At 28.9% G+C, this 13,289-nt stretch overlaps 1 protein-coding gene across 43 annotated transcripts in view; it reads left to right on the top strand.

Moving 5' to 3' along the window:
* LOC105258647 (calcium-activated potassium channel slowpoke) overlaps positions 1–13,289 on the top strand; it is a 114,173-nt gene that overhangs the window by 49,049 nt on the left and 51,835 nt on the right. For 26 of the 43 annotated variants that reach the window (XM_011270024.3, XM_011270058.3, XM_011270025.3 and 23 more), the window contains exons 6-7: positions 1,143–1,310; positions 9,647–9,738. In XM_011270024.3, the coding sequence (XP_011268326.1) occupies positions 1,143–1,310; positions 9,647–9,738 (260 nt within the window). The remainder of the gene's footprint in view (positions 1–1,142; positions 1,311–9,646; positions 9,739–13,289) is intronic. The other 17 variants (XM_025412482.1, XM_025412478.1, XM_011270048.3 and 14 more) reach the window with 1 other exon arrangement.

The raw sequence follows: 13,289 nt of genomic DNA, 5'->3' as shown, positions 1-13,289 counted from the left end.
AGCGTCACGTTTTTGAGTAATTTGTAATTGAATGGCTCAAAAATCGCTATTTTGGCCATTTTCATGAATTTATTGTGGGGAAACCAAATTTTTTGAAATATTTCTGCCAATGGCATCATATAATACTCACTTTCGCCTTTCAAATCCACTTTCGATTACCGCTGCACAATTTTTTTTCGCTGAGACATATAAGTATGACGTTGTAAGAAAATTTACGTTAAAGAAAATGTATATAGACATCAATATGGTAGATCCATGATCTTGAAATTTGAAAAGACTGACATATGTCAGGTTCGGTTGGCCAAAAAAATATTGTAAAGAAATGTCTAACACAGTTGTTACACATTTTGATAAATTTTTCTAAATTTTATGCCTTTTTATTGTGATTCTATTCGCCATATTGGATGCGCCATTTTTAATTTCAAAAGGTGACAGAAGGTATTTAAAAATGTATATTTTTATCCTAATTTTGATTCGTAGTGAAATAGAGAGGTGGCACGGTTGATTTAGAATGACTTATTAAATCTCTCTGCATGACCAGTCTTATAACTTGTATATCTGAGCAAAAAAAAATCGTGCGGCGGTAATCGAAAGTGGATTCGAAAGATGAAAGTGAGTACTATACGATGCCATTGACAGAAATATTTCAAAAAATTTGGTTTACTCACAATAAATTCATAAAATTGGCCAAAATAGCGATTTTTGGGCTATTCAACTACAAATAACTCAAAAACCTGACGTGCTACGCAAATTCGGCGGCCAGATTCGAATTCAGTGCACAAAATTATGTCAAAAATCACTATTGCATCTTAAAAAGAAATTTTGATCCCCTTTTTTGCAGGCCTGTGTAATTAGAGATACATAATTTTACGCCTTCTATCATTTTCAATCTTCTTTATGATAATTTATATGATCTCCCGTAAAAGGAATTTAATTTCATTTGTTTTCGATAATATATTTTTTTCTCGCATTTTTCCCAGGATATATGCGCAAAAATATAAGAACCACATTCCTCGGATATGTTCCGCATTTATACTATTATGCAGTAATAAAAGCTTATGGTTATTATTATCCGCCAATTTAAACCGCAATTTTATTTTACTGGCGGGATGAACTTGAACGTAATAACGTCGTGTCCGCAGCTTGAAAACTCAGGGGACCCTTTCGAGTTCACGAACCCGCAACAGCTTTCGTACTGGACCTGTGTGTACTTTCTGATCGTGACGATGTCCACGGTAGGATATGGCGACGTTTTCTGCCAGACGGTCCTTGGCCGCACATTCCTAGTATTTTTTCTACTCGTCGGTTTGGTAAGTTATCCTCACATATTCTTCATGTACAGTCGAGTCACTTGAACATTTATCGGTTAAAAGAGTCTTCTATAAATCCGCGCGCAATATCGAAAATCTCGAATATCTCGAAAATCGCGCTATTATCAAAGAACGCGTTCTATTTTATGCATCGTCAACAAATAATTCTTCCATTCTGATCCGGTTTCTCTGTGGATAAATGCAGCTAGCGCCTTTTACGAGAAACATGAGAATATGCAAACCTCCGTAATTACATTTTCTGCTAAATGTTCCGCTTGTGTGGTAATAAAAATTATGATACAGAATGCGGAATATATTAAATTAAGTAAATAAAACAATATTCTCATAGAAACGTTGCTAACTGTATTCTTCTACTATGTTTTCTTCATTCTTTACTCGAGCGTATATGAGCTTTGCGAAACGCACAAAAAGATTCTACTTTTCTCATCAATTAATTTTTTCAAGTACATAACACATGGAAAAGAACTCTATAAAATTCTATAAAACTTCAAAATTTTTTTATTGTATCGTCGCAGGATATTAAGTTTTTTTTTTCTTTTATTTTATTAACTTCTCAGAGAAATTGAATTTTTACCTCTCATTTTTATCTCTCCACCAAATCGGCGCCGTGATATTTCATATATTTGTCCTTCGTATTTCGACAAATCCCAAAGTATGATCGCGGATTTCGTTGTTATTCGTTTCGCATAGCTCGTTTCGCCAAATCTCGGAGCCGCCAACCCGCCGGTTTTGCCAAGGCTCGTACATTAGAACGAAACTATCGGCGAGACAGCCTCAGATATACGTGTCCCTCGAGCCGCGAGACGGTGAATATTTCGAGTGTAAAGTGTTCTCCGGCCGTTGATCTTCCTGCGTCCCGAAAGACACCGAGAAATGACCCACGGTGGCATAGGTAGCATTTATTCGCGAAATTTTTCTCTTTATGGCACTCTAGATGATATCTCGTGTTATTTTTTTAAGAGCTCAACTTTGAAAAATGTTTTTTATGCCCTATGAATTCTTCAAATAAATTCAATAATTCAAGTTAGACCTTTAATTTTGATTAATCATAATAATAATATAGTTTTTATAACTTATAAAATTTAAAGAAAAATTTTTTACTGAGCAAATCGATAACTTTTACAGGCTTTATTTTAATAATAATGTGTGTTCATTTTTTTTAAATGGTAACTTTTTTAAAAAGCAAGTACGTTTTCTGAATAGACATGTTTATTTATTTTGCCGCGAATTTACTCTACTTCTTAAACTTTCTCGAGATAAGGTAATGGTGGTTGTTCCACGATTGAAATATCGCTTTCGTTTAATGCCATGCTAAAGTGGTTTTTTGGGGCAGAAATCAACGACGGAGGATAGTGTTGCTCGTTATATTGAATCGATCGATTCGTTTGAACGTCGATGCGCGTATTATTATGAGCATGCTTGTATCCTATTATGCGTACGTTCGTACGCGGCCTATCGATCGTTTACATGAACTTTATGTACACGCTCGACTTGTTCGGGATAACAGCCTGCTCGAAGTTTTCTCAGAGATGCGTCGCATTTTTCTCTCGTTTAAACGCGAGTATCGCCGTTCAAACGTCGGAAACGCGTTCAAGCTAACGTTTGTCCGCAGCTCATCATAGAATATTCATAAATAACATTGATTATCGAGCTGGAGGGAGCAAAGCCCAAAAATATACATTTGACATATGTGAATTTATAATATAAAATTGATTTATTCGCGCATAAGGGCTTAAATTGTACTGCGAATATAAAGTAAACACTTCTTTTTTTATACGAAATATAATATTTTATTATTTATATATTATTTATATTAAAAATGGTTAATTATTATTATATTAAAAATAATAAAGTACAGTAATATTTATATTTTATTTTGTATCTTTAATTTTTTAATGTAACATACACTGGATACTTTAATTTATATAAATCGATCACTTAGTTTCATTGATGTAAAAAATTGCAAATTAAGCCTTTATTATTATTATTTTGTGACGTAAACATAAAAGAACTCCCTTTAGTTGTCAAGCAGTTTTATTCGTATTCTCATATATATTATTTTAAAATATTACCTCATTTTTCTGTAATTTGTATAATATGTCGAAAAATAGTCGGATAATATTTCTACTACCATACGAAACATTTCGCGATTACTTGGCCCATTTGCACTCGATTTTTAGTTATGATAACAAAAGAGACGAGAAGGCAAAAATGCTAACTGCCTTAAATGTCTTATGATATATCACATATCGGAACCGTCGTGATGTTTCAGATCGTTGTAATGAAAGAAAAGTTGCCTTGCAATTTGATCACACACAATAATTTTATTAGTTACATAAAAAAATCTTGAAATAGATAATTCTTAATATGTATAAATGATTCAATAATATGATATTTTAAAAGAAAATTTAATTTAATTTATTTTAAAATTTTGTTCTGTTATTAAAAAAACTTGATTATTGTAGAATAAATTATAGTGAAATTCTATAAAGTGTGACATGTTCGTGTATGCATGTGTGTGAGTGAGTGAGTGAGTGAGTGAATGTGTGTGTGTGTGTGTGTGTAATGTGAAACAACAATTTGGTAATTATCAATTATATTTATATATATTTAATTATAATTATAAAACAATAATTTAATAATACCTTTTTTCTGGCAACTTGTATATAAATATAAAAAATCTTAACAAATCTTTTTATCAAATTTAAGGAAATATTAAATATAATTTTGTTTGATTCAATAATTTGATTTCCAATAACTTGAAATCTACTCAGAGGAAATCTTTCTGAAGACTTGATATGATCAAAAAAATATTGAAAGAATCATTAGATCAAAATCTTGACATAAAACTCACGACGGATTTCGATAATGACTTTATGGAACTTCCGTATCTATATACCTTACTTTATAAAGAGAAAAAGATTGTAATTTTGTGAAAGAAGCTTCGTCATAATATACAGAGACAGTTTCAAATACATATTTTTGAAATAATAGAAAAAATATAAAATTATTTAAAATAATTTTTTATTCTTTATCGTGTTTCGTGAAAATAGTCTAAAATTTGAACATGATCCATTCAATTCGATCCATTCAATTTCGTGAGAAAAAAAATTAAAATCAGTTCGTCTTAGAATGTTTATTTCTACATGTTATAATATTAATCCAGATTTATCCGAGACTTTATGAAATTTATGAGACATTTGAAATTTTATTAGAAAATTTATAACAGGTTTCAATCGTACGATTAGTAAATAGATGTAGTTTCCAAAAAGCGCAGCTCATTATGAAGCATTTAGTGTAGCAATATTTTACTTCACATCGAATTGTGTTTGTTCTCGAGTTAATTTGTTATAATTGCGAGCGCTCAAACCTCCTGATTTGGCGAGGTGATGAAAGAAATAATTGCGGTCATTATGTATTTGTACGACACATTGTAGCTATTGAAGGCATATTTTACTCTTTCTCTGTCTCTATTTCTCTCTCTTTCCATCTTTCTCTCTTTCTCTCTCTCTCTCTCTGTCTCTCTCTCTATTTCTATCTACCTATTTTACGGCTTCAATTGGTTCTACGAGTTTTGCTACAGCCACTGTCTATCTTTTTTCTTCGATCTAAGAATCACTTGTAGCTAATAATGCGGCGAATCGATTAACTTAATTATAATCGATTCAGCTTGTCATGTGAATGCTGCGATATATATATGCTGTGAACCTATTTTTCACGATGCTAACGAATATATATTGACAGGATTTTTACTAAAAAAAGAGCCTCGAAACTTTAAGCGATGGAACTTTGTAAATCTCGTTCCATGCTACTGAATTTCAAGGGAGTATATATGATTTACATATATTATAAAAAAGAGAAATTATTTAGGAAGTTGCATAAATATTTGTATTCTTAGTCATGAACATTTGCATACATAAGTGATTTAAAAGTTAGATAATTCTGTAACTTCGTTATTTGATGATAAAAACTTAAGGAAATCCAATTAATTATGAATGTTATTCTCATGAGACGCAAAATTTGATACTTTTCACACACATTCTTTGCATTTTTTAGAATCGAAATTACATAATTTTTTTTTGACTATACTTTATACAATTTTTAATAGATGAGTGTAACATAAAATTTGAAAAATTTGGAAGATAAAAAAATTTATACGATTGATCGACTTGGTGACTCAGCAATCCACAATCAGAGATTCGAGGTTCTTAATATCATATAAATTTTTCTATATCAACTTTACTATATTTCTCCCTCAGAGGGCGTAAGGCTTCGGTAAAATATTGGTGTCTGTACGCGCTTGATTCTTGACTGTTCATTCTGTCTGTATGTATATTTTCTGCGACGCTGATACGCTGCTCACATATGTTACGACGTAAGATATTGTTCCGGTCGCTTGAACTTTATTTTTCGAATTGTGTCGGCCGTAGCGACGTGTACAATACTTCGAGTTTCGATCATCGACGATACTAACGAGATGATTACGAAAGAAACTTACAAACCGAAGCAACATTCGTCTGCTTCGTATCACTACATTCACTTCTCCTTTGCTCTCTTGCAATCGATAAAGAGCAAAAAGCTATAAGTGATATAGTTTTATCGTGTTACGTAACAAGAGATACCACTTTACCTTTCTACCTCTTAAATGATACGTAAACTTTGTTAAAAAACAATCCTCGGAAAATAGGGGACTCGCGCAATTAACTTTAAGATTTTTCTACAAATTGGCAGTTCTCGATTATTGGAAATGGAAAAATTAAAGTGAATTGTTTTTACAAAACAAGGACAAAATAAATAAAGAATTAAATTAAATTTAATTTAATGTATTGATTTTTGTAATTTTCAATATAAAAAATTTAATTTTTTTAAACTTATTTATTATTTTTTAACGTAATTAATTTTTTTACGTAAATATTATTTTTGTATTAATTATGTAACTTATAAACAAAATTGGACGTCTCATTAATGCTCCTTGAACATTATAAATAAATTTTTTAATTGCCCGTATTTTATAAAATTTTTCAAAAGATTGCTAACGTATGCTTACATGTGTAAATATTTGTGAAATTCTACATCCAATTTACAAATTATTCCATTTCCATATTTCCATTTTCCTATCTATTAAATTTATCCTAAAACGTTGGAATAAATATAATGTATCCTGTCTTGTGAAAATATAATAATGCTTTCGTGTGTTGCACCAAGAGATTTGTAACCGAATCGTTAGAAAATCTTTCGTCTAGTCACATTCAGTTGGGTGGGAACGAAAAATTATGTTCTCGTATCATTTAAAAGAGGATGTTCTTTTGGAACATTTTCAAAGCGCTTTGGCATTCATTTGAAAATATGATATCACGTGTCTCCGTATAATGCGTAGCAAGCGAAGAACCACTTTTAACCGAATTCAGTATACGTATTTCACAGACACGATAATAAACCTGAAATTAGACGACGTCGTGCACGCGTGCGTGCGATCATAAATTAGGTGAATTCGGACGAGCTTAAAAGCTCGCTAGACCCTTGACTCACCGAGCTCAGTATCCAAAAGTGAGACAGAGATGAAGTTGCACATTGTGCTCTGATTGCATAAAGGAGGAAAAGGAAAGGATACTGCATTATTTCAGAATTACACACAAAGAAAAGGAAATTATATTTTCTAACGTTGTAACATTACATTTCCGCGCTTCATATATTTGTCAAATTTTCAAAATGAATCAATGTATTTTATAAATTTTTAGATAGTATTTTAGAATGCATATAGATGCTCTTATTGTCGTCAAGAAACACTTTTTGAATCAATTATATTATGTTCATTTGTACTAAATTAATTTTAATTTTATTGGATTTCTTGTTATATGCAAATTTTGCGTGTAATGCATTCCAATTATATATAACATCCAATTATATATAATAATTTTGCAATTGGTATATATGAATATATAATAATATATTAATTTATATTCAATATATAGTTCAATAATTTTATATGATTATACAAAGATATATTGCAATAAATGTATTCAATTATAGTACAGATTCTTGTTCATAAAATTTAGAAATTTTTGCTTATAAATATTTTGCAAGTTAATTTATTATATATTTATATTATTTGTGTTGTAATGGTATTCATTCACAAATATTTGTGTTGTAATGGTATTCATTCACAAATATCTGTGAAAAGTCATTCGGTTACAAACTCTAGGTCTTTGCAAATAATTTGTTTTATTTACGAACTCTGGAATTATAAATTAAATTTTTATTCACAAATACTGTAATCTCTCTTTCTCTTCCAGAATAATCATAAATTAAAATTCTGCATATAAATATATATTTGCAATATTATCTATTATAGTTTCCTGAAATTGTAAGTTAATATTCTAATTACTAAACTTCAGAATACGTGGTTCTTATTAAATACTATTAAAATTCTCACTTCTAGGTATGCAAATTTTCACTTTGCCACTTATTTATCATTTGGTGAAGTGATCGCGGTCATACAATTCGCTGCTTCGCCATGCTATAATACTTTACAGGACATCTACTGTACTTGGCTGTTTCTTAAAAACGTATATTATGTCGAGCGCAAAGCATCGACGTTTTTTTTCAATACTCTGTCTTTTACAATAATTTCATTGATCTCGCAGTGTCTTTAGTTGCCTATATAACTATCTATCGCGAAAATGCCTAGTCGCGAATCACTTTCAGCGCCTATATTAATTTTAATTGCAAATAACGTGGCATGACACGATTTGCCGATCGCTCATGATAGATCATATCTTTCTGATATAGACAATTTACATAATTGCATAATTGCACTTTATTCTCTCACTTTATATATGCACGAAGAAAAATCGATTTGTAAAATTTCCTTTCCGCTACCGTTTACCGAACAAATTGTTTGCATCTTTTTCACTTCTGTTTTTTAATAGTTACTTATAAATTATATTCACTATTATATTATTCGATGTATCTTGTATAACTTTTATGCTACTTATAAACAGCAGAATTATATAAAATTGAATTAAATTTGTCATTATTTTATATTTTTTTAACGAAATAATTTCAAAATAAATTAAATTCTATTGAGCATTCATATACAATAAACGTAAATTTTTAAAGATACAATAAGAAAATTATCAAGTATTAAGTTACAATAAAACATTAATTAGAACATATTATTAGAACATATTTACGAGGGTAAATCGTTAAGTTGTTTTTACAAAAAGTCGAAATCTCTTTATTTATTGCCAATTAAAAATTTATTAATTTTAATGTTTAATAATATACCTCTGCTGTTTCTCTCTTTTATATTTTTTTTGTCTACTGTATTGCTTCTATATATTTATGCTCACATGCTTAAATATTATTATACTATATACATAAACTTAAACATACACTTCAGATGATTCTATACGGTTCCAACAAAATCTTCTTGGTGTAAGTATATATCAATGTATAATATAATGAATCTTTGATACATGAATGACATAGAAAATATTTTGCTGTAATTGTTGGATGTGGCTTAAAATCGGCTTTGATCTGTTTTACGCGACTTTTATTTGGCAAAATGCAGTAAAAATAACATTTATCACTATGATATATATATATATATAAATTAATATCTATTTTATCTTTATATTAAACATTAATAATTTCATTATTTTTAAATGATATTTATTTTGACAAACTATATCAAATTATATGGAGAATTAAATATAGTTGTAGCAGGGGAGTTATATATATATATTTTCTAGTCCAAATTTTTATATATTTTTGTATTATTTATAAAAAAAATATATATATTTTTTAAATGCATTATATACATGCTTTGTGTATAATTAGATATTTTTATTTTTTTGTTCTACGTCATCGCAAAAAGAGCAGAGTCGGTTTGTTGCCATTAAAATTTTAATAGATTTTATTATATTGATATAATCAGCAAAATTTTACTTTTTTTATATTATATATTTTATTCTTTGTGCATCCATTTAGGATATTTCATTTAGAATTTTAGAATTTTCGATCGGATATCTAGAATTAGAATATTTAGAAGCATCACGATTTTCACGTCACAAGCACATAAACAAAACATAAACTTTAGATTATTGCAGCACACAGTCGCATTTTTTCCCTGTTTCTCTCTTTTCTTTTTTCGCCACTATTTTCCGATGCGAGAGACACGCACTCGAATCATGTCAATGCAATGCGAAAGCATTGTTACTAAACGCAACCATACATAGATGACCCAATTCGTTAGTTTTTTTTTAACGATCCGTAGTCGCATAGTGTTTTCCAGTTATGATTTCTATTTGCAGGCAATTTTTGCTAGTAGCATACCCGAGATAATAGACCTCGTAGGCAGTAGGTCCAAGTACAGCGGCGAATACAAGCGGGAACACGGAAAGAGGTATTACTATCAAATTACATCCTACAATCCTCTGTGTCTCTTGTCTATTAATTTTACTTTCTTTCCAGTATATATATATATATATATATATATATATATATATGTATATGTATATACTTACTCATAAGAATTAACGAATGTACAAACACGTATACGCATATTGTACACGCAAAACATGTACACACATACGATTTGCACTCGCACATGATGTCGCGATATATGTAATGTCCATCATCGTTCAATCATCGTTCTACATTAAAGTGGAACACCAAGAACTCAAGGACCGGTGATGAATGCATGAAAATTTACAGCAGTCGGAAGTACATAGGGTCGACTCGTGTAACGACCGCGTGGTGTGGTACATATAATCGTCATTGACGTTCCCTTTTGTTTCCCAATGAATCAAACGATCCTCCACGGTGAAAGGTCCAATAAAGCGAGAAGGAAAGAGTTTCACGATCGACATGGGGCGAGCAATGTACGAAAAAATAATAGAACTGTTCGGAAATCGGAATATCCAGCTATTGCGTTTTCATTCAACGAACACTCGATCAATCTGACCGCATTGGTTTTGTGGCATGTTGGTTTTTGCGTGATAGGAAGCATAATTAAAATATGAATTTAGGATAACAAATAACAAATGAGTTCTTATTTTTATTTTAATTATTTTTTTATTTAAAGATTTGACATGAAATAACGAAAATATAACGTGTATTTTTTAATTTTCAAAAAAAGAACAATAAATATTAAAAATTACTACCTATTTACTATTTATACAGAAATAAATTAAATTTAAATAATAAACATAATAAGTTGTTTATGACAATATCTCTTACGAAAGAAAGAAAAACATCTTTTCATTTAAAAAATTACATTAAATACTCCCTCTTTAATCAAATTAAGTATCTTGGACTTATTAAATTGAGAAAATAAATAAAAGATACAATGATTCTATTTTTTCTTCAATTGATTCAGTTTCTTTGATATAGAAGATCGTCACAAAATAAGCACATTGATTTTATTATAATGGTTCTATTAAATGAAAAGATTATTTGCGGTCAAGTAAATATTGAGTCTTTTGGAACGACCGGAAGTGGATTTTTTATCAATCTAATAAACGATCGACATATTAAAGTCGATAAAGAAGAGTAGATGTGAAATTAATATTTTCGCGCATAATCATTAACAAGTGCTAATCATTATTTTATGTCTCGTTTGTGTTTATTATATATTCTTTTAAAATTAATTCGTGCAGGAAAATTTTTCATTGAATTAATTTTTGCTCTGAATTAGTATATTAGTTTTTGATAGTTTAATTTTATATTATTGACATTTAATATTTTTACAAGAATATAAGTGAAAACATGTTTACATTATTTCTTTATTTTCTTTGCATACAAATTTTAGAAAAAAATTTACGAATCTTTTTATACGTTAAAATTGTTGTATACGTATTCTAATAAATATACTGACCTTTCACCGTGCGATGCCAAACCTATAAAAATGTGTCTGGTGAAGATTACGTGTAAATCCAAAATGACGAGAGAAGCAGCTGTATTTAGTAAGTTTGTCTTATGCATGTGTACTTTGTATCTATTATTATCGATCAAAATGGTTTTTTCCTATCGTTTACTAATTATATTGCTCTATTTCTACAGCACGAAACAACAAGCATCTGCATCAACACATAAAATAAATGATATTATAGATAATAAGATGATACAAGCAGAGGTAACTTGGTGGAATCTATTATGTATATTCTTCGAATTTGGAAATTCTAAAAGCTCCATAAAATTTTTAGATATATTGAAAGAATAATTAAAACTGATTTAAAAATTTCATAGTAATGACTATTTTAATTAAACACTTATTTACTTGACTCCATCAAGTTTGCTCGTCATTAAATATAATTTATTAAAAGCACATTTTTTCAACAAATCATATAATTTGCCACTTTAGTCTGCTACCTTTAGTGTATAAACATATACTTTACAATACTATTACTTATATTATACTGCACTATATTAGGATGAAATATCAGTGGATCTTGATATTATATGTATATTTTATCTTTAAGATTTTTTCATTATCAAATATTTAATATTAACATATATTCGTAAAAATTAAATCGCAAAAAATGGTTGCATAGATTTAATATTTATAAGTATATATATAAGTCATTTAAAATATATAATTTTATTTATTTAATTAAATATATAAATTATTTTGCATGATTTGATTACACTTTACGCTATTGATACATTATATATGTTTACTCATACACACACGCATACTTGATCATGTTATTGCAGAACACAAACAATCGCGAAGCGTACTACAGGAATTTTCTTAATTTTGATTTATCTTCACGATTCTCCTAAGAAAAATAAAGGAATTATAATTCTCTAATTTATAGAACATATGTTGTTTGGCTCTCACATTTCAATAGATAATGCCATGTTTAAAATGACGTATTCAAAATTGCCGGCATTGTACGCTATAATAGTGCCTGCATGCTAATTGATTTTAATTTACGATATTCCGTGCAAGATGATGATGTTTTTCTGTCTCTAATAATAAAAGATACACAGAATAATCAAAATTAATTGACATCGTTTAATAGTGAAATTATGAATCATCATATTTGCGACGCAAATAGCACGTTTATTACAACGAGGAAACTAACGGCACTGTGTTTATGGAATAATTGACTTATTACGTAAGATTATATGGATGAATTGCTGCTCTTGATCTTATTAAACATTGACTCCCTTATGACTCCCTTATGATACGCAACGCTAATCTAATGATATGCACAATTTACATCGCGCTACACGTAGTTTTATCATTCGATATAATTTGACATTTTACCGATGCTAACGCTACGATTATATGTTCGATGCTATATTAATTTATCGGTTTTTATGCGAAGGAAACCAACGCTCTTTATAAGCGAATCTATTTTTCGTCTATTTGCTTGAATGAGATCATCATGAGTTTTGAATGCAGCATTAGTTAAAAATAAATATGTCGCAATAAATAAGGATGCGTCGTACTTCAATAAACGTTTTGCGGATTAAATTGTATTTTTCTCGATAAGAATTAATAATTTTCAACAAATTGGAGTACACATGAGATTTGAAAGTTAAGATAACTTTATTGCGCATTACTATATATTTTATTAAAATTTTATTATACAGCATTATACATTGTTAAAACAAATTTTTATCGTATTCATATTCGACAATTCATCGCGATAAGTATAAATAATCTGCATTCTCATTCATTGAAAAAATGAAGAAAAAGGATACTTAACAAATAAATAGGATATTTAACAAATAAATTATCGTAAAATATGAAAAATCTTATACTATATTTTAATCATATATATTTTTATCATATATATTTTTAAAGTATGATTTTTAAGACTATTTTGAGGGTTGATAAAAAAATGTAGATTGTTTAATATTGAAAAAATTTCCTAATATTTCGAAAATTGATAATTAATAAAAATTATCGAGAAATCTGTTTTTAATATATATATATTGAAC

The sequence above is a fragment of the Camponotus floridanus genome, unplaced genomic scaffold, assembly GCF_003227725.1.
Source record: "Camponotus floridanus strain SB8 unplaced genomic scaffold, Cflo_v7.5 scaffold51, whole genome shotgun sequence".
NCBI classification, from domain to species: Eukaryota; Metazoa; Arthropoda; class Insecta; order Hymenoptera; family Formicidae; genus Camponotus; species Camponotus floridanus.
This window is presented reverse-complemented; position numbering and strand designations above follow the sequence as displayed.